Source organism: Meriones unguiculatus, chromosome 15 (assembly GCF_030254825.1).
Source record: "Meriones unguiculatus strain TT.TT164.6M chromosome 15, Bangor_MerUng_6.1, whole genome shotgun sequence".
NCBI lineage: Eukaryota > Metazoa > Chordata > Mammalia > Rodentia > Muridae > Meriones > Meriones unguiculatus.
The window spans coordinates 1,855,931-1,873,828 of record NC_083362.1 but is presented as its reverse complement, the minus strand read 5'-3'; the positions used below and the strand labels follow the sequence as shown (position 1 = coordinate 1,873,828).

The 17,898-nt window shown below is 50.4% G+C and overlaps 2 protein-coding genes and 2 long non-coding RNA genes across 7 annotated transcripts; 2 read left to right on the top strand and 2 right to left on the bottom strand.

Moving 5' to 3' along the window:
* The first annotated feature begins 40 nt into the window (after window positions 1-40).
* LOC132648015 (uncharacterized) lies at window positions 41-4,374 on the top strand. Its single transcript, XR_009586364.1, has 4 exons — window positions 41-246; window positions 1,253-2,106; window positions 2,861-2,957; window positions 4,212-4,374. It is a non-coding gene; the product is annotated as an uncharacterized LOC132648015 (long non-coding RNA).
* Window positions 3,224-7,041, bottom strand: LOC132648016 (uncharacterized). 2 transcript variants are annotated; one of them, XR_009586366.1, is made up of 3 exons: window positions 5,340-7,041; window positions 4,365-4,456; window positions 3,224-3,904 (listed from the first exon to the last, which is right to left on the bottom strand). It is a non-coding gene; the product is annotated as an uncharacterized LOC132648016 (long non-coding RNA). The 2 variants fall into 2 exon arrangements; XR_009586365.1 differs by having other exon boundaries at window positions 6,850-7,041.
* Cops6 (COP9 signalosome subunit 6) lies at window positions 7,042-9,979 on the top strand. The gene is made up of 10 exons (XM_021661787.2): window positions 7,042-7,194; window positions 7,396-7,518; window positions 7,706-7,837; window positions 8,197-8,285; window positions 8,375-8,437; window positions 8,803-8,850; window positions 9,131-9,245; window positions 9,323-9,415; window positions 9,506-9,606; window positions 9,732-9,979. The coding sequence occupies exons 1-10, from the start codon at window positions 7,104-7,106 to the stop codon at window positions 9,870-9,872; spliced, it is 996 nt and encodes a 331-aa protein (XP_021517462.1). The 5' UTR covers window positions 7,042-7,103; the 3' UTR covers window positions 9,873-9,979.
* A 711-nt stretch (window positions 9,980-10,690) lies between these two features.
* Mcm7 (minichromosome maintenance complex component 7) lies at window positions 10,691-17,862 on the bottom strand. Of its 3 annotated transcripts, none has more exons than XM_021661792.2 (15): window positions 17,706-17,862; window positions 16,440-16,519; window positions 15,596-15,760; window positions 15,382-15,506; window positions 15,129-15,309; window positions 14,739-14,876; window positions 14,416-14,565; window positions 14,129-14,243; window positions 13,913-14,044; window positions 13,618-13,701; window positions 13,116-13,509; window positions 12,758-12,841; window positions 12,038-12,206; window positions 11,176-11,285; window positions 10,691-11,034 (listed from the first exon to the last, which is right to left on the bottom strand). In XM_021661792.2, exons 1-15 carry the CDS (start codon window positions 17,734-17,736, stop codon window positions 10,833-10,835), a joined length of 2,160 nt encoding a protein of 719 aa, XP_021517467.1. In that variant the 5' UTR covers window positions 17,737-17,862; the 3' UTR covers window positions 10,691-10,832. The 3 variants fall into 3 exon arrangements, with proteins under 3 accessions (XP_021517467.1, XP_021517469.1, XP_021517468.1); XM_021661794.2 differs by lacking the exon at window positions 17,706-17,862 and adding an exon at window positions 16,909-17,151; XM_021661793.2 differs by lacking the exon at window positions 17,706-17,862 and adding an exon at window positions 16,826-16,897.
* Between the last annotated feature and the right edge of the window lie 36 nt (window positions 17,863-17,898).

The window sequence follows — 17,898 nt, the reverse complement described above, 5'->3', positions numbered from 1 at the left end:
CCCGGGGCCGAACGCCCCTCGCTCTCTCTAGGAACGCGGGAGGCCTCTCGATGGTTCGCGGACGCGGGGAGGCCCGCTGAGCCGGGAGGCCCGCGGCCAGGCCGCCACCTGCCGGCCACGTCCGGAGGGGACGCCGCGGAGGCGGAGGAAGCTGGAGGACCAGGGACGGGCCCACGCGTCACCCAGACCTCCGCAGCAAACATGGGCACCGTGGGCTCAGTGCAAAAAAAGAGGTTTATTTTGTGGGTAAGAGTGTTTTCCCGTTTTGCATGTATGTGCACGCGATGGAGGTGGAGGTCAGATGACGTCACCACATCACTCACGTCACTCACGGTCATGAGCGGCCATCGTGAGGGCCGGGAAGTGAACCCGGGTCCTCTGGGACACCAGCCGGTGCTCTTAACTGCTGAGCCATCTCTCCAGCCCTCCGCTTTGTTTCGAGGTCCTTGGAGACAGAGTGTCCCTGGGTAGGCTTGGCTGTCCTCACTCTGTAGTCCAGGCTCCTCTGCCTCCCTAGTGCTGGGACCACCACCACCCGGCTTAGCTTTGCTTTTAGAGTGCTTGGCTAGCCTGGTGGTGGACAGAACAGACAAGACGACATGGGCTGTATGCCTAGCATTTGGGAGGTAGCGGCAGGAATATCAGGAATTCAAGATCCTTCTTCAGTACATACTGAGTTCAAAGCCAGCCTGGGCTACATGAGCTGTCTCACATAAATAATAGATGATTTTTCATTTATGACCCTGGCATGGGTGTTCGCACCTATGATCGCAGCGCCTCAGAGGCTGAAACAGAAGAATAGCCAAGAGTTTGAAGCCAGCCAAGATTGCAGAATAAAACTGGGTCTCAAAACAAACAATAATTATTATCTGATTTACATATTTAAAATGAGCTTGCAGAAGTGAAGTTTCTGGTTTATTTGGAAACTCAGTTGCGCCCTACTTAGAAAAAACAAATTATCCAAAGGATTGACGCCACAGAGATTGTGGTGGGAGACTGACTGGGAGTGGTGGAGTCCCATCTTACAGCCTCAGAGAGGAAGGTAATCCCATTCCACGTGATTAAGGAACAGTCAATAGTGCATGCTGGAGAGATGCACAAGGGAAGGAGGAAAGTTGGCCCCTAGCTAATGTGTCCCCATCCTATGAGATGTGCCACTGTTAACCACTGGTTTGGTACTTTTCCAGGGGAAATGAAGAGCACAGACTCACAGTCCAGGCTGAATCATATCTTTTTTTTTTTTTTTTTACAGTGCCTTTGAGGATGGAGAAAGGAACTCTGCAAGTCAGCATGGCCTCACTAGTCCCTAGCCCAAGCCTAACATTTTCAAATAAAACTTTTAGTTAATTAAATAATTGAGCAGGGTATCATTGTGCAACTCTGGCTGGCCTGGAATTTGCTATATGAACCAGGCTGGCTTGGAACTCACAAAGATCCTTCTGCTTCTGCTTCCCCAGTGCTGGGATTAAATGTGTGCACTACCATGCCTGGCTCTCAAACAAACATTTTGTTTGATATAAAAAGCTCTCCTTGGCCAATTAAAAAATGTGCTACAGAGCTAAAGCAAGAGTTCACAACAGGGGCTGGAGAGATGGCTCAGTGGTTAAGAGCACTGTCTGCTCTTCCAATGGTCATGAGTTCAATTCCCAGCAACCACATGGTGGCTCACAACCATCTATAATGTGAACTGATTCCTTCTTCTGGCAGATGTAAATGCAGATAGAACACTCATATACATTGCTGATGGGGGTGCAAACTTGTACAACCTCTCTGGAAATCAATCTGGCACTTTCTCAGAAAACTGGAAATAGTTCTACCTCAAGATCCAACTATACCACCCCTGGGCATGTACCCAAAAGATGCTGTACCATATAATGAGGACATTTGCTCAACTACATTCACAGCAGCTATTATTCTTAATAGCCAGAAACTGGAAACTACCTAGATGTCCCTCAACCGAAGAATGGATAAAGAACTTGTGGTACATTTACACAATGGAACACTACTCAGCTATTAAAAACAAGGATATGAAATTTGCAGACAAATGGGTGGAGCTAAAAAAGATCATCATGAGTGAGGTAATCCAGATCCAGAAAGACACACATGGTATGTACTCACTTATAAGTGGATATTAGACCTATAGTACAGGATAGCCAAACTACAATCCACAGGTCCAAAGATAAGTAACAAGGAGGGCCCAAGGGAGGGTGACTGAATGTCGCTCAGAAGGGGAAATAGAATAGACAGCAGAAGTGAATGAAGAGAGGGAACTGGACAGGAGATAGAATGGGGGTGAGAGGGCTGGGAACAAGAAGGGAAACTGAGGGGGACATCTCTTTGTCAAGCTGGAGGCCTGCGACAGGATAGGCTCCTGGGAGAATGTGGGTGTGACTCTAGCTAAGACTCCTAATAGAGGGCTCATGCAGACTGAAGTGGCCACCTCCTATCCAGGCAGGACCTGTGGAAAGAGGGGAACAACAACCCAGGGACAAAACCTTTGATCCAAAAATTACCCTGCCTACAAGAAGTGCAGGGATAAAGAGGGAAAAAAAGATCAAGGGACAGTCCAACCAATAACTGGCCCAACCTGAGACCCACTCCATGGTAGAGAGCCAGCCCCTGGCACTATTAATGATGCTCTGCTGTGCTTGCAGACAGGAGCCTAACTTGACTATAGTCTGGGAGGCTCCAGCCAGCAGCAGATCAAGAAGGATGCTGGGACTTGAAGCCAAACATGGGGCGGAGCTCCGGGGATTCTGTGGAAGTGTTGGGGGAAAGATGGAAGGTCCTGGGGGGTGGGGCAGGAACCTCACAAGAAGACCAACACAGACAACTAACCGAGACTCATGGGGGCTTACAGAGACCGAGACATCAACTAAGAAGCAGGCATGAACTGGACCGAGGAACCCTGCACATATGTGGTGGACGGGCAGCTTGGTCTTCATGGGACGTGCCTGGTGAGTAGACAGGGTGGCTTGTTTCTAACATGGACTTTTACCTGCTTTTGGATCACTTCCTCCTGGCCTCAGGGGATGAGGACATGCTCAGTCCTGATGTGACTTGATGTGCTGGGGAGGGTTCATACAGGGGTCTCCCCTTTTCTGGGGGGAAAGGGAGAAAGGAAAGGGGAAGAAGCGGAATGGGGGAGGATCCTTGGGATGTAAAGTAAACAATCTGAAATAAAATTTAAAATAAAGAAAAAAAAACACACCTCAGCAACAAAGACAGATATTACCTCGATTTTATTTTTTAAATGTCTATGAAAGTTCGCTATGAAAACTTTCTACCCCCCCACCAGAAAAAAAAGCCATCGCTGGGCTAGTAGGATGGCTTAGGGAATGGAAGCCTTTGCTGCTGCTGCTGCTGTACAACCACAGCTCTCACTTTAAGGGGAGTAGGAGATAGTTTATTCTAAGTCCTAACTGAGCGATCATGGCATGGGAACCCGGCTATAGGTTACCCCAATTCCATGTTCCCACGTGGAAGCAGTTTCATGTAATGTTACAGTCTTACATTAACATATTATGGCAAGTTAAAACACGCTGGTGGATATATCAAAGAGAGGGCTCCAGAAAGCTGAAGTGAGCTTTCCCACAGGCCTCACAGGCCATCTGAGGCCATTCTTCGCTTCTGGATTGGTGGAAGCTAGATGTCCGTTAGTTTAGTCTATAAGTTGCAGGATGATTTGACACAGAGGTGGGCACAGAGAAATGGCTTCGGGGGCTATTCGGGGAATCAGACTCTGGACCAGCAACATTCTAAACTGTCCACATCACTGTAGCTGTAATCAGTCAATCAAACTCTTCAGACACTTCTTCCAAGCCTGGCATCCCACGGATAGATGCCAGCTTCCACCTACCCAAGTCCTGCAGCTTTCCTCTGGTCTGTGCCATCGCATGCCCCTCTAAATAGATAAACACATAAACAAACAAACAAACAAATAGAAGCCATCTTCAAAAATTGCTAAAATCTGGGGGGAAAAATCATTCCAAGACCCTAGACAGGTGTTGAACATTGGCAAAATATTATTAAATTGCTGTTAGCATTAATGATGATGTTTTATCTTGTTTTTCTTCTAAAGGTAACTTTCTTAAGTTCATAGTATTAAACACCCACTGTTTATTTTCCTGTAAATAACCACAGACACTGGGAATATGGCAATTTAACTCCCTAGTTACCATCTATTGTACTCTGGCCCCCTTGCTGCCCAGGCAACTCCTAACAGAAGGACTACAAGTCTCAACGTTAGCCAGACTACCCTTGCACCATCATCACCTGTCTGGGACACACAACAGGGGCCTTGAGACAGCTGTGCAAAGACCGTAGCTGATTTCCCAAGCATCTTAAGACACAGCCCCACTTACGTGCTTGACACAGTTAACAGATGTCATCGGCCTCCAGGAACTGTAGATGAACCTGCAAACGTGTCCACCTTGACAGGAAGAGAGCCCTTCCCCTGTGGAAGAACTACTGTGAAATGGTGCAAAGCTATGCCTGGTCTAAAATACACACTTCAGTGACTGTGACTGGTAAACAAATGGCTGTGATTGGCCCAATATGAATGACAGTGGGCCAAGAACTTTTCTGTAGACCAGGCTGGCCTCGAATTCAGAGGAATCTGCTGCCCCTGCCTCCCCGAGTGCTGGGATTAAAGGCCTGTGCCACTGCGCTCAGCTGCTGTTTTGCTTTTTCAAGATAGGTGTGTGTGTGTGTGTGTGTGTGTGTGTGTGTGTGTGTGTGTAGCCTAGGCTATCCTGGAACTCACTTTGTAGACCAGGGTGGAGTTGATTGAACTCAGAGATCCAGCTGCCTCTGCCTCCTGTGCTGGGATTAAAGGCGTGCGTGTGCTGCCGCCGCCGCCACCCCCCGGCACACGAGGAGGTCAGCTTATTGTAGTCATGGTATGGAGAGCACTAGCGTGGCCTCAGCCCTGACAGTTTCTTGCTGTAAATACAAGGGGTTGTAAAAAGAAAAACCCTAGTTCTGTTTAACATAATGGCTCAGCGGTGAAGAGCGGCTTGCTGGAAGCTAGAGTCCTAATTACGAAGGCCGATAAGACACTCCGACTGCTTATCACTAAACTTCCAAACTTAGAAGCATGCAAAAATGTACATATTTGGCAGACAAAGTAAGAAGATTTTTAGAAACCACACACACATATGCACACATACAATCAACAGACAAGACAAGGGAGCTCCCAAAGACACAGTCATCCACATACATGTAACCATACTTACATAAATATATACATATATACATACATATAGACAATATAGGCAGACAATTGGACAGACAAACAGACAAATAGTTACATTTTTGGATGTAGCAGGTGGCCTCACCTCGACAAATGTTTAATTCTGTCTTGGACTTGTATGCAGTCTAATACAAAGGTTCTCTATGTATGGAAAAAATTATTTCATTCAAGAATAGATACATGGACACACAGAAAGAGAGTTACAGTAGGAATCCTGATTTGAAGTTCTTTCATTAGAACTATACTAACTAGATACTTTCATTGTAAGTTTAAAGCAGTGGTTTTATCTACATGCTTATTATGAGTTCAAAGCAGTTTTATCTTTCACTAGTTATCTTTCATTATTATTTCAAAGGATAGTTTTTAAATTTTTTAATTTATTATAGTTTATTCATTTTGTATCCCAGCTGCAGCCCCCTCAAAGGATAGTTTTTTTATGTCAAGGTTTTCCTAAGAAACAGGTATCTGTCTTGCCTTGTATAGCTAACAATTTATTCTTTGTTTCTATATTCATATGGTCTTTCTCATCTTGGTGTACAACTGGGCCTTATCCTTGGACTAAACCTAGAGTGAATCCATCTCTTTGACTATTAATTTGTTTCAGTCTTATTTTCCCTCTAGATGTATATCAAGTGCTTGATATATGGAGGTTCATAGAGCTCCTAGCTCCTAGTTTCTGCTATACTGCAGGAGGGTTTTTAAATTACTTAAATCAAGTCAGAAATTCTTTAAAATCATCATCAGGGATTATTAAATGATCAGTTCCTTTAAACAGCACTAGCCATGAAGGTACATCTTCAAAATCATCTACAGGAAACCTGCCCAACAGAGTGAAAGCAGTAAGCAGTGAGGGTCTCTGCCATGCCAGATATATGAGACAAGAATGGACTGGCAGTATAGCATAATAAGCAGTCTTGAGACAAAATCCTTGGGGCCTTGCCTAAACCAGGGACACACCCATGCATCAGCTGTAAACAAAACAAAACAAAACAAAACAAAAAAACAAAAACGAGTGGGCTGCCTCCAGGAAGCCCACTTGCTTGCTTCTGCCAATCCAGCATGCAACTGCTCCCAGCAAAAGACCGCTGGGAAGATGGCTCAGGGAATAAAGTGCTTGCCTTTCAAGTGTTAGGACCTGAGTTTAGATCCCCAGTACATACATTTTTAAAAGCTAGGCATGCCGGGCACGATGGAGCACACCTTTAATCTCAACACTCAGGAGACAGAGGCAGGTGGATGTCTGCGACACTGAAGTCAGCCTGGTCTAATGGCAAGTTCCCAGCCAGCTGGGAACTCACTGTGCTACACAGTGAGACCCTATCTCAACAAAAAAGTGATCAAGTCCCTATAGATGATATGCAACATGAAAAATTTTAATATCTTGAATAAATTGCCTCCCCTGTTCCTAAAGCCTTTTTTTCTTTTCTGTTTCTTTCTTTCTTTTGGTTTCGGTTTTTGGAGACAGGGTTTCTCCGCGTAGCTTTGGCTGTCCTGGGACATACTGGCCGCGAACTCAGAGATCTGTCTGCCTCTGCCTTCCACCGCCCGGCAGCCTTTCCTCTTTTTGGTGGCAATTTTCTCTGCTCGGTACTCACAGTGCAACCATCGAGCTCTACAAACCACCGAGCCCTACTCTCTCCTGCGACTTGTGGCTGACTGAGAACCTCGGGGCTTCGGGCGTGAAACAGCAGGGCTGCCCGCTGCGCACCTGTAATCGCAGCGTCCCGGACTACCGAGGCCTGGCAGAGGGCCCGCCCTCCAGCAGCGCCGAGCACGCGCTGAGCATGCGCACGCGCCGACGGAAGCCGAGAAGGGAGGGGGCGGGCCGAGGCTGGCGGGCGCGGGGAAAATGGCGGCGGCGGCGGCGGCGGCGGCGGCGGCGCCAGCGGTGGCGGCGAATGGGAGCGGAGGCAGCAGCGGCATGGAGGTGGATGCAGCAGGTAACGGGCTATGCGGAGCGACGTCTGGAGTCGCCCTTGCGGAGTGTCTCCAGTACTTTAAGAACCTGGGGGAAGCGGCATCTCTCCCAGGGTAACTTGAGGGCAGGGACGGACGGCCCGGTGCTGCGGGTCCCCTGCCTCCCTGTTGGAATATGTGGGCCCGAGCTCTCACCCGCTATGTTTTCCTGTCTCCGTTGATAGTCCCCAGCGTGATGGCCTCTGGAGTGACTGGGAGCGTTTCCGTCGCTCTTCACCCCCTTGTCATCCTCAACATCTCAGACCATTGGATCCGCATGCGCTCCCAGGAGGGGCGGCCTATGCAGGGTGAGTGTTGTGTGTAAATCTCGAACCCTGCTTCTGGAGACCCCCTCCAGCCACCCTTTCCCTCCCGTATCTCTCTTCCAAATTACTGTTTCCCCAATCATTGATTCCCCCTGACCCGGAGCCTCGGGTTGTTAGGAAAGGCTTCTATGACTAGTCCTCACCTGTTTTCGTGTTTCTCTCCCGGTAGTGATTGGGGCTCTGATCGGGAAGCAGGAGGGGCGGAACATCGAAGTGATGAACTCCTTTGAGCTGCTGTCCCACACCGTGGAAGAGAAGATTGTCATTGACAAGGAGTATTATTACACCAAGGAGGAGCAGTGTGAGCAGGGAATAGAAGTGGGTGGGAAAGAGAAGTGGGAAGATCTTTGCTTTTTTGTCTTAAGGATTAAAGGGCTGGGGCTAAAGGACAGTGGGTGGAGTGATTACCCTAACATGCCGGGAAACCGGGAGTTCGGTCCTCAGCACTGTATAAAGCGGGAGGTGGAGGTAGGAGCATTACAAGCTCAAGGTTGCCTTTAGCAAGGAAAGGATGAGAGGACAGAATAGAAAGGTGCAGTTATTCTAAACTGACCCAGAATTTGAGGAGGGAGGGAAGAGCTGGTGAGGAAATACACCAGGCCCATCAAACTGAGGAAGAGAGGTTTAAAGAAACATTTACTCTGGCCTCTTCTTCTCCAGTTAAACAGGTTTTCAAGGAGCTGGAGTTTCTGGGTTGGTATACCACAGGGGGGCCGCCTGACCCCTCCGACATCCATGTCCACAAGCAGGTATAAAGCTCAAATGTGTGCATGCTGGGAAGAGAACAGCTAAGGGGAAGAACATGATGAATTTTTCTGGGCCTTGTCTTTTCTTCCAGGTATGCGAGATAATTGAGAGTCCTCTCTTTCTGAAGTTGAACCCTATGACCAAGCACACGGATGTGAGTATTGTTGACCCTAGGTCCCCTTTGTCTTGGTGGTCTGCCACCACGCCTCAGCTCTCATTTACTCTGTGACATCATCTCTAGTAGAGAATGCTTGAGTTGGCTCTCCATGCTGCTATTTACCCATCAGCTGCCTGATTCCTTCTCTAACGGGGCATTCCCATTTGTAATGTGGGTAAAGCCTCCAGTAGGGTTTTGGGGGAATATGTGAGCCAAGTGCAGTGACAAACTTATAATCCATCTTAGCACTCAGGAGGTTGGGGCGGGAGGGTTGTGAGTACAAGGCCAGTCTGGCACCTATGTAAGTTCAAGTGCATTTGCCCTGAATAAGAGCTGTTCTGCCTCTGTCTGTGTTTTCACAGCTCCCTGTCAGCGTTTTTGAGTCTGTCATCGATATAGTCAATGGAGAGGTAATAGCTGCCCTGCAACCTTCCAATCCTGCTTTTCCTGCATGCTGTGCGCATCTGTCCTAACTTTCTACCTTGAGACAGGTTTTGGTTTGCCAGGCTGGGTGGCCTGTGAGCTTGTGGGAATTCTTCTGTCTCTACTTCTTATCTCGCTGTGGAGTGCTGGGACACATACTGCCACATTAGCTTAACCTTGGTTTTGAGACTCTGAATTCAAATCCTCAGACTTGCCATCTCCCCAGCCCTGTTTCCTCACTCTATACGGGAACCCCTTTCTCTGCAGGCCACAATGCTGTTCGCTGAGCTCACTTACACTCTGGCCACTGAGGAAGCTGAACGCATCGGTGTAGACCATGTGGCCCGGATGACTGCCACAGGCAGTGGGGAGAACTCCACTGGTAAGGGAGGTGAATTCTTTGAAGTGTGGGCTGGGGGTGGCCATGTACCTTCTTTCATTTCTCCCATTTTCCTGCAGTGGCAGAACACCTGATAGCTCAGCATAGTGCCATCAAGATGCTGCACAGCCGCGTGAAGCTCATTTTAGAATATGTCAAGGCCTCTGAAGCAGGTAGGGCAGGTGCCAGTCACTTTTAACCTTTTTTCCTCCCTTTGGAGAAGCGACAGCATCCACATCAGTGCAGCCTCATTGTGCCCCTAGGAGAGGTTCCCTTCAACCATGAGATCCTGCGGGAAGCCTATGCCCTATGTCACTGTCTTCCGGTTCTCAGCACAGACAAGTTCAAGACAGACTTTTACGATGTGAGTGTTGCTGCCCGACGGGGAGGTGGGGCTCACACCATCATTCTTGCAGGCAGGTCAAACTCAGTTGTTCTCAGCTCATGTGAGGGAGCCCTGGGGAACTGGTTCTTTCTGTTCCCTCCCAGCAATGCAATGACGTGGGGCTCATGGCCTACCTCGGCACCATCACCAAAACGTGCAACACAATGAACCAGTTTGTGAACAAGTTCAACGTTCTCTACGACCGACAAGGCATCGGCAGGCGAATGCGGGGACTGTTTTTCTGATGAGGGTTCTGGAAGGGATGATGTACAGTGCTCAGACAACTATCCCATGGGACTGGGCACCACATTCCCCTTAGAGAAACTGTCATTAATAAAAGAGCAGCCCCTCAGCCGCCCTTCCAGTGGCTTTGTCCTAGCAGGCACCACACTGGTTTCTCAACATAGAATCCTCAACTGGCAGCCTTGCTCAGAGGCAGAATCTGTTCAGCGTTTTTCAGCCACCTGCCCACTTTTTAATCACCCTTGTCCAGATAGGCAGAATGTGGTAGGGCTGCCTACTTGCAGTTCTTCATTCTGCTCTGTGATGATCAGTTTACGAAGTGAACTACACATTACAGTGAAATTACAGTGATGTAATTTCAGAGCAAGTGTTTTGGGAGGGATACCAAGCTTGTCTTTGTGATTATGGACGGCTAAAATCCTTGCTATCATGGACACTGAAGGCACCACTGGGAATGGTTTCTGTGAGCCTCATCCTTTACACTTAACCTGTCAGGCTTTGCTTTTTTATGCATTCATCTCCCATTTCAATACCCTCTAAGGGAGATGGGGAAAACAAAGCAAAATGGAAGCACTTCAAGAAATGCTGTGCCTCATCCTCACACTGTCCCTCCCAACTTGACTAGCACCTAGGAAGGCTCAGTACAGGGGAGGAAAGAAAGCACCAAGAACCCAACAAGTTCCATTCAGTCCTCACCACACTTTATTTGCATGTAGCAGGGCCAATGGAAACTTGCATTGGTGGATGGACTAGGTAGGATGCTCACAGTGGAACAGACATCAGCTTGTCCCCAATGCTACCTTAACAAGCGAGGCCCAGCAGCAGGCAATCAAATCACTTTATTAATACAGAATAGAAAAGTGCAGCATGGGAAAATGAGGTCTTCCTCTGGGGGCATCATTGACACCTTAATAGGCATCCAGCAACACATAGGGCGGGCAGCAGGGCTTCAAAGCTGGCTATCAGACAAAGGTGATCCGTGTTCGGGAAGTATTGACCTGCCAGACGTTTAGCTCTTCATACTCATCCAGAGCTGCCTGGAATTGGGCTGGTGTGAAGCCACGTGATATGCAGCGCTGTTCAGCTTCAGAAAACCGGACACTTCGCTCCCCTGAGACCAACTCGCGGACTGTGGCAAATATCACATCTGCTGGCCTCTGGGTCCTGAAACACACGGATGGAAAAGGTTAAGGTGCAGGGCTATGCAAACAATAGCAATCGGCATGAAAATTCTGGAAAAAGTGAAGGTTTTTCAGCATAGAAGCCACAAGCTAGTGACTAGTCCAATTTCATTAAGATACTCACCTAGCTGTTTGCCCCTTTTCACCGAGAAGGGAGTCCTTTGACATCTCCATCAACCTTATGGCTTCGTTTACATCCTCCTTCTCCACAATGTCAACCATTCGCAGGCGAGCCTAAGGGAAGGCATAGAGAAGTTGGGGATAGGAGGGGAGGAGAGGAATGAAGTCAAAGCTCTTTGCTCCAGCTAAGGCTGGGCAAGCCACAATTGCCTACGTATAGGAACGAAACTGGGGACTCCTCCCTGCCCCCACATCTGCAGTGTTGGGCCGGCACTGTCAGACCGAGACAAGTGCAATGCCCGGGGCAGCGTCCAGCAATTGCCCAAGTCTCCGCCTCTCAACACTGGCCAGTCCCGGTGGGTGTTCAGCTGTCCTGTGAGGGAGACCAGACCCTCTGAACTCCACCAGGCTCCTCATCATGACAAATGGAGCCTGGGGAGCTCAGTTAGGGCCACTGTCAGAGAGGTTGTGTCCTGGGGGCTCGGGAAGTGCTGGCTCAGCAGTAGGTCGGGTAATTACACTACCTGCACGAACAGCACTTTGGAGCCCCTAGGACTAAGGTCCACGAGGGAAGGACAGAATGGAGATTTCTAAGGTTTTATCTAGGACATCATGAATTCAGCAAGTCCTTCCGGCCCTCATGGATTTAAGCAGCAAGCAGCCTTTCCCTCCATGGATGTTGCACGTGCCCTGCTGGAGCAGCAAGTACCCACAGTGCGGTAGCACAGAGAGGTCCACTATCTGCACTGTCAGCACTTTAGCCCCAGCAGGGCTGGTGGGAGGAAGGGAGGAGGCAGCTTGAGGGTCACTAAGGTGAGGTGGCAGGCAAGGGTCAGCCTTGCAGCTGACAGGAACCCAGCACTCACCAGAGCAGTGGAAAGTCGGAGAATAGCCAGTAGAGTCCGGGCAGAGGTATAGGTGGCATCCTTACTGGCCCGGGCCTCTCGCCTCATCTCCACATACGCTGCTGTGATGTAGTCAGCCAGGGAGTCAGGCACCGTGGGCTGCCTCTCACGGCACATAGCTATGTACCGTCTGTGGGAAAGCAGAACAGACATGATTTACTGAAGATCCCCTACTTCATAGTTTAACAGGGCTGCCAGTGTACGTCAAGTGACGTCCAACTTTCCAAGAGAACAACTTCAAAAGCAAGACTAACCCATCTGCACTGGGCAGACTTAAAGCGCTCTGAACACGTCACACAAAGGGACAGACTTTAAAGACCTGGTGAAAAATTTAGAAACCTGAAGACTACGTTTTACCATAGGAAAGGACGATAGCGAGGAAGGGAGGGCCTGATTTGTGGGGAGGCAGCCCCAAGAGCTTTAAAGCGCCTCCTGCCTCAGCTTCCACAGTAGCTAGGATAACAGCCTGCTGCTGCATCACCCCAAACCAGAAAAAAATCTATGTGGCTAGCCTACAAAGTGAGACCCGGGCTCAATCTTAGCCTCAGCCACTTTGAGGGAGGATTGGGTACAGTGTCCTCCCAAGGACTGAAAGCTTTTCAGGGACACCTGGCGTATATATACGGCAATGCCACACACGAGGCCTTCTCTTGAGACTTGCACACCTCCCACGTCTCCTACCTCATCAGTTTCATGTCCAGAGGTTCAAACTGGGCAGGAGGCTGCCGGCTGTGCTGGTGGACATAGGTGATGTGCTGGGCCAACCTGGAGAGAACACAGGCGTAATTCTTCAGAGCTACAACCCTGCTTAGATTCTGACTCAGTCCCTTCTGCCCCACCTCTTTATCCACAGCATGGCAGACAGGCTTCCCAGAAAACCCTCAACATCTCATCCACAACCTTCCACATTCCTATGAACTTCAGGCAAGGAAAAGTGATGTGCCAGTACCCAGGCAAGTTGAGCAGCTTTCTGATTTTACCTCCCTCCCCCAAACCACTGCAATGGGCTGTTTTCCTATGGGTGTTGTACTTCATTCACCGGAGGTCATTGTCTCTGTCGGGGCGGTCCTGAATCAGCCAGAGGAGGTCGAATCGGGAAAGCAGGGCAGCAGGAAGCTGTATGTTCTGCTCCAAACTGCGGCGAGGGTTGTATCGCCCATAGGCAGGGTTGGCAGCAGCCAGGATAGAGCATCGGGCATTGAGTGTAGTAAGAATTCCTGCTTTGGCAATGGAGATGGTCTGCTGCTCCATGACCTCATGGATGGCTGTGCGGTCAGCTTCGGCCATCTTGTCAAACTCATCAATGCAGCACACGCCCTGGTCCGCCAGCACCAGGGCACCTCCCTCCAAGGTCAGCTCCCCGCTCACAGAGTCTCTCAGCACAGCTGCTGTGAGGCCCACTCCGGAGGAGCCCCGGCCTGTTGTATACTGACCTGCAAAGAGAAACAGCAAACTGCCAAAGGAAGGAACTGCTTTCCCCAGGCCTTCTAGAGGCTGCTGTGTTTAATCAAACACTAAGCCCTGTCCCTGCCCACACTCACTTCGGGGGGCCAGACGATCAATGTAAGATAGGAGCTGAGACTTGGCCACACCAGGATCTCCCATGAGGCAGATGTGGATGTTCCCTGAAAACGTGAAGGAAGCCGGAGTGATGTGACATGCAACAGAAGTTGTCCAACAGTGAAGAGCACTTGAAACCTCTTCAACGACACCCACAGCCAAAAAAACCAAGTCGTGAATGCTCAAGTTGTCAGTTACAGGACACTAACGCCTGTGATCCTCTTTCACCCTCCCAGATGACTCCACCTTTCCAAGCCCATCTCTTGTCCTTCTTACCCCGTATCTTCATGCCTTGAGGAGACTGGTCCACACCACCCACCAGGAGCAGTAACAGTGCCTTCTTCACATCTTCGTGACCATAGATCTCCGGAGCAATAGACGCGGCCAGCTTCTCATAGAAATCCTCCTCTGTGGGAAAGTTAAGCCAGCATTTTCTTCAGGACAACAGCTGACATGAAACCAACTATCAAATGGAGCCTTGTGGGCCCTCACCTGCAATCTGCTTCAGCTCCTCCCTGCTCAGCTCCCCAGCCCCGACTGCATCATCCTCACTCTTAGTCATCTTCACAATCCGGTGTGCTTCCAGGAAGGTTTCTGAGAGTAAACCCTGGGCAAAAGAACACATTCCCTTTAAACTGCCAGATCCAGAATCTCTGGGAAAAAAAATTTTTTAACAGCTACAAGTTCAATGTGTGTGTGTGTTTTTAATTTTCTAAGGGTGTGAAGAGAATGAGTGGGTGGATGAGGTGGAAATGCACTTCATTTCAAAAAATGCTCACCTGCGCCATCTGTTGGAACCCCGTGCGCAGAACTGGCAAGAAGATACCAGTGACACTAACATGGTCACCGGGCTGGGCAATCCTTGTGTTCTCTCCTTCTAAAACCACGGTGATGCTACGAGGGATGTTTCCCACAGGAACTTGGTCACTCTAGTGGTTGGGGTCCATGACACAGAACACATGAGACAAGGGGCAAAGTGAGGCACCAGACCCACCTGACCAATAAACCTCTTTCCTACTACGGACTTCTCTTCCCCAGCTCTTCCCTCGTCTTTCTTCCTGCCATTTCACAGCCAACTGCAGGATTTATTCCCCCAACTTACATGCTCTTGAATCTTCATTTCTTGGAATTTAATGAACTTGGAGCCACGAGTCTGCAGGTACAGCCGCCCTCCTGAGCGGTTGGTTTGGCACTCCTGGCTGGGGCACATGATCAGAGGCATGAACATGGGAGACTGGATCTAGAGAGGAGGAAGGGATTGGAAATAAAAAGCCTCTCCCAATCACAAGAACCATTTCCGCTGTATTCTTGAAACACTTCAAACCAATCAAGAAACATCAAGAAAACAAAATGACCACAGAGATCAGATCACTACCACAGAATAAACGAGCGCCAAAGCAACCCTTGTGAGATACAGACTATATCATCAGAATAAGCCTTCTCTAGGACAGTTAGCACAGGCATGCTTTCCTGCTCCCCACGGTGCACATACCGGCTGGTAGGTCTCAGCCCCACACTGATCACAAGTGTATGTGGCCACCACCATCCTGGGCTTGACTTCAGACACACGAGTGACAATCCCACGCACAGTTAGCAATTTCCCCACAGAATCAGCCCGCACTTCCCGGATCACTCGAGGCTTGCTACTACTTGGTCCTTGAAAATACAGCTCACTAGGAGAAGGAAATGTTTGTCAGCAAGGCCCTGGAGAACAACTCCCTGACCTCTCCCACAGAGATACTTACAATCTACGCATGAGCTCAGAAGGATACTGGTTTTGGGGATTGCGGACTGCCCCGGGGTCTCTGCTTCGCTGTTCCATCATCAGTCGGTGCTCAATGTAAACATCCAGGACATCTTTATTCACCACCTACAGAAGAAAGGAAAGCAAGGGGCAGCATGTAAAACAAAGGAGATGAGAGGGCACCAGGCAGAGAAGCTCAGAAACCAGCCACCTACCTCCTTCTCCTTGTACTCAGGCAAAAGCTCTTGTACAACATCAGCAAACAGCCTCGAGTAGCGCTTGGCATTCTCACAAATTGAGTCAACCAACTCAGGGTCCTCTTCGGCGACATCATCTAAGTCCACGTACAATGCCACTTGTTCCCGATGAGCCAGACGAACCTGAGGTGAGGAAGAGACAGCAACACTTTAAAAATCAAGTTTACGGCACCCACAAAAGCCCTTTGAAGTCACTGGCCATCCCTCAGGGGGGAAGGAACAGAGCAGAGAGACACTCACTTTTTAGAACATGCTGACTCCTACAAATACCTTGTGTTTATGAATACGGTGTCATGTTTGCGTACCAGTCAAGTCCTCTGCTAAACTAGTCACCACAGCCCAGCAATGGTGGTGTTTGCTATCCCAGCATTTGGGATGTGGAAGACAGGAGAATCAGAAGCTCAAAGCCAACCTCAACTATGTAACTACACAGGGCATTCTTGAGGCCAGTCTGCGCCACACAAAGACTATCTATAAAACCAAGAGCTAGGAATGAATGAGATGGCCCAGCAGGTTGGGTACTTGCCATCCAGCCTAAAAATGAGAATTTTATCTCCAGGACACACATGGAAAAAGAACAGACTCCCACAAACTGTCCTTTTTGTCCTCCACACACGCTATATGGCATGCCCTGTGAGCGGCCTCCAGACATGAATGAAACAGGTAAGCTAAAAAAAAACAATCCACAACACACTCAAAACCAAGTCATTCACAGACAGCCATACTTGCTCTAACACGAGAGAGCACATCACACAAGTTCTTACATGACACCCCAGCCCCCATAACCAATCCTGGTACTTACCAACTGGGTCCCATACTTGAACTGTTTCTTTCCAAGTTCATCTTCATAATAAAACTCTTGTAGAAACTTCTTAACTTTTTCTACAAATATAAAACAATAAAACAAAGGTTTAGGGGCAGTGAGTGGTGAAAACCACAGCTGCCAAACCTGAGGGCGAGAGTTCAACCCCTGGCCCACCCACAGGCTGGAAGAGAACAGCTGCGTGCCGGTGTCCAGCTAACAAGAACACATGCACGGGGTCTCACCCAACAAAGCCAAACATTTCATAAACAATCTTCCTTTTGGATTCTTCAAATTTTTAACGGAAACCTATGAAACCAACTTTCAAATAAGACGGGACCTATGAACCAATCAATTAAATGACCATTCAAAACCAGCCTACCTACCTATCCCCAAAGTAGGCAGTCTCCTTTTCACAAGTGCGCTTCCACCTGGAGAACGCAGGTCCCCAGGCAGCTCCAAGTCTTACCCAAGCTTCCCTCGAGAGAATTCCACTCTCTGCCTCAGGTAGCAATCCCAGTTTCAATTCCTTCAGCTCGCACACAATCGACCCTCAAGACCCTCGGCTCTCCCTCCCACAGCACGGCACTTCCCCTTCGGGTCCCGCCAGGCCGACGGCCACCAGGCCTCCTCCGCACCCCACGCCCCGCTCCCGCCACAGCTTCCGCTCTTAGTAAACAAAGAAGCACATGGGCCCGGATTCCAGCCGCCTCACAGCCCAGGATTCCTCCGCCCGCGGCGGGCGGCCGCGCGGCCATTGGCCAGGACGCCCAGGGCCGCTCGGGTCCGCCTCGCCGCCACCTCCCGCCGCCCGGCGCTCAGCGCCCCAACTCCAGGCACGCCCCTACCCACAGCGGACGGCTCCGAGGCCGCCGCGCGGAAGGACACTGTTTACACACGCCGTTCCCTCCGGCGGAGCAGCGCCACTTCCGCCCGCCCCTGCTTCCGCCCGCAGAGCGGCCGCGAACAGCCAATCGCGGCGCGCAGCGGCCCGGCAGGCCCCGCCCTTGGGCTCCGGCGCGTCTCGAGCAGACGCGGGAATTCGCCTGTGCCCGAGGCGCACGGGCTGGCGCGGGGTGCGGGACCCGGGGCCCGCGCCAAGGCTCCGCGTCCCCGAGCGCCTCCCGGGGCGCCCCTCGGCCGGGCCCTCCGCGGCACGGCCGCCTCCCCTGTCCCGGGCGCACCCCGCCCCGACACCGCGGCGCCCCTCGGCCGCTGTAGGGCGAGGCTCGCCTCCTCGCGCCCCCCAGCCCTACAGAGCGGCACCTCTCTCGATCGCGTAGTCCTTCAGCGCCATCGCTGCCGGGCCGCGCGGCAGGAGTCGGCGGGCGCGGGAGTCTCTCGGCGGGAGGCACGGGGCGAGCGCGCAGGGCGATGCAGCCGACCAACCGAAATTGGCGCGAAACGTCCTCCCCCATGTGACCCGCGCCGCCGAGCACGGGCCAATCAGAGAGGGGGC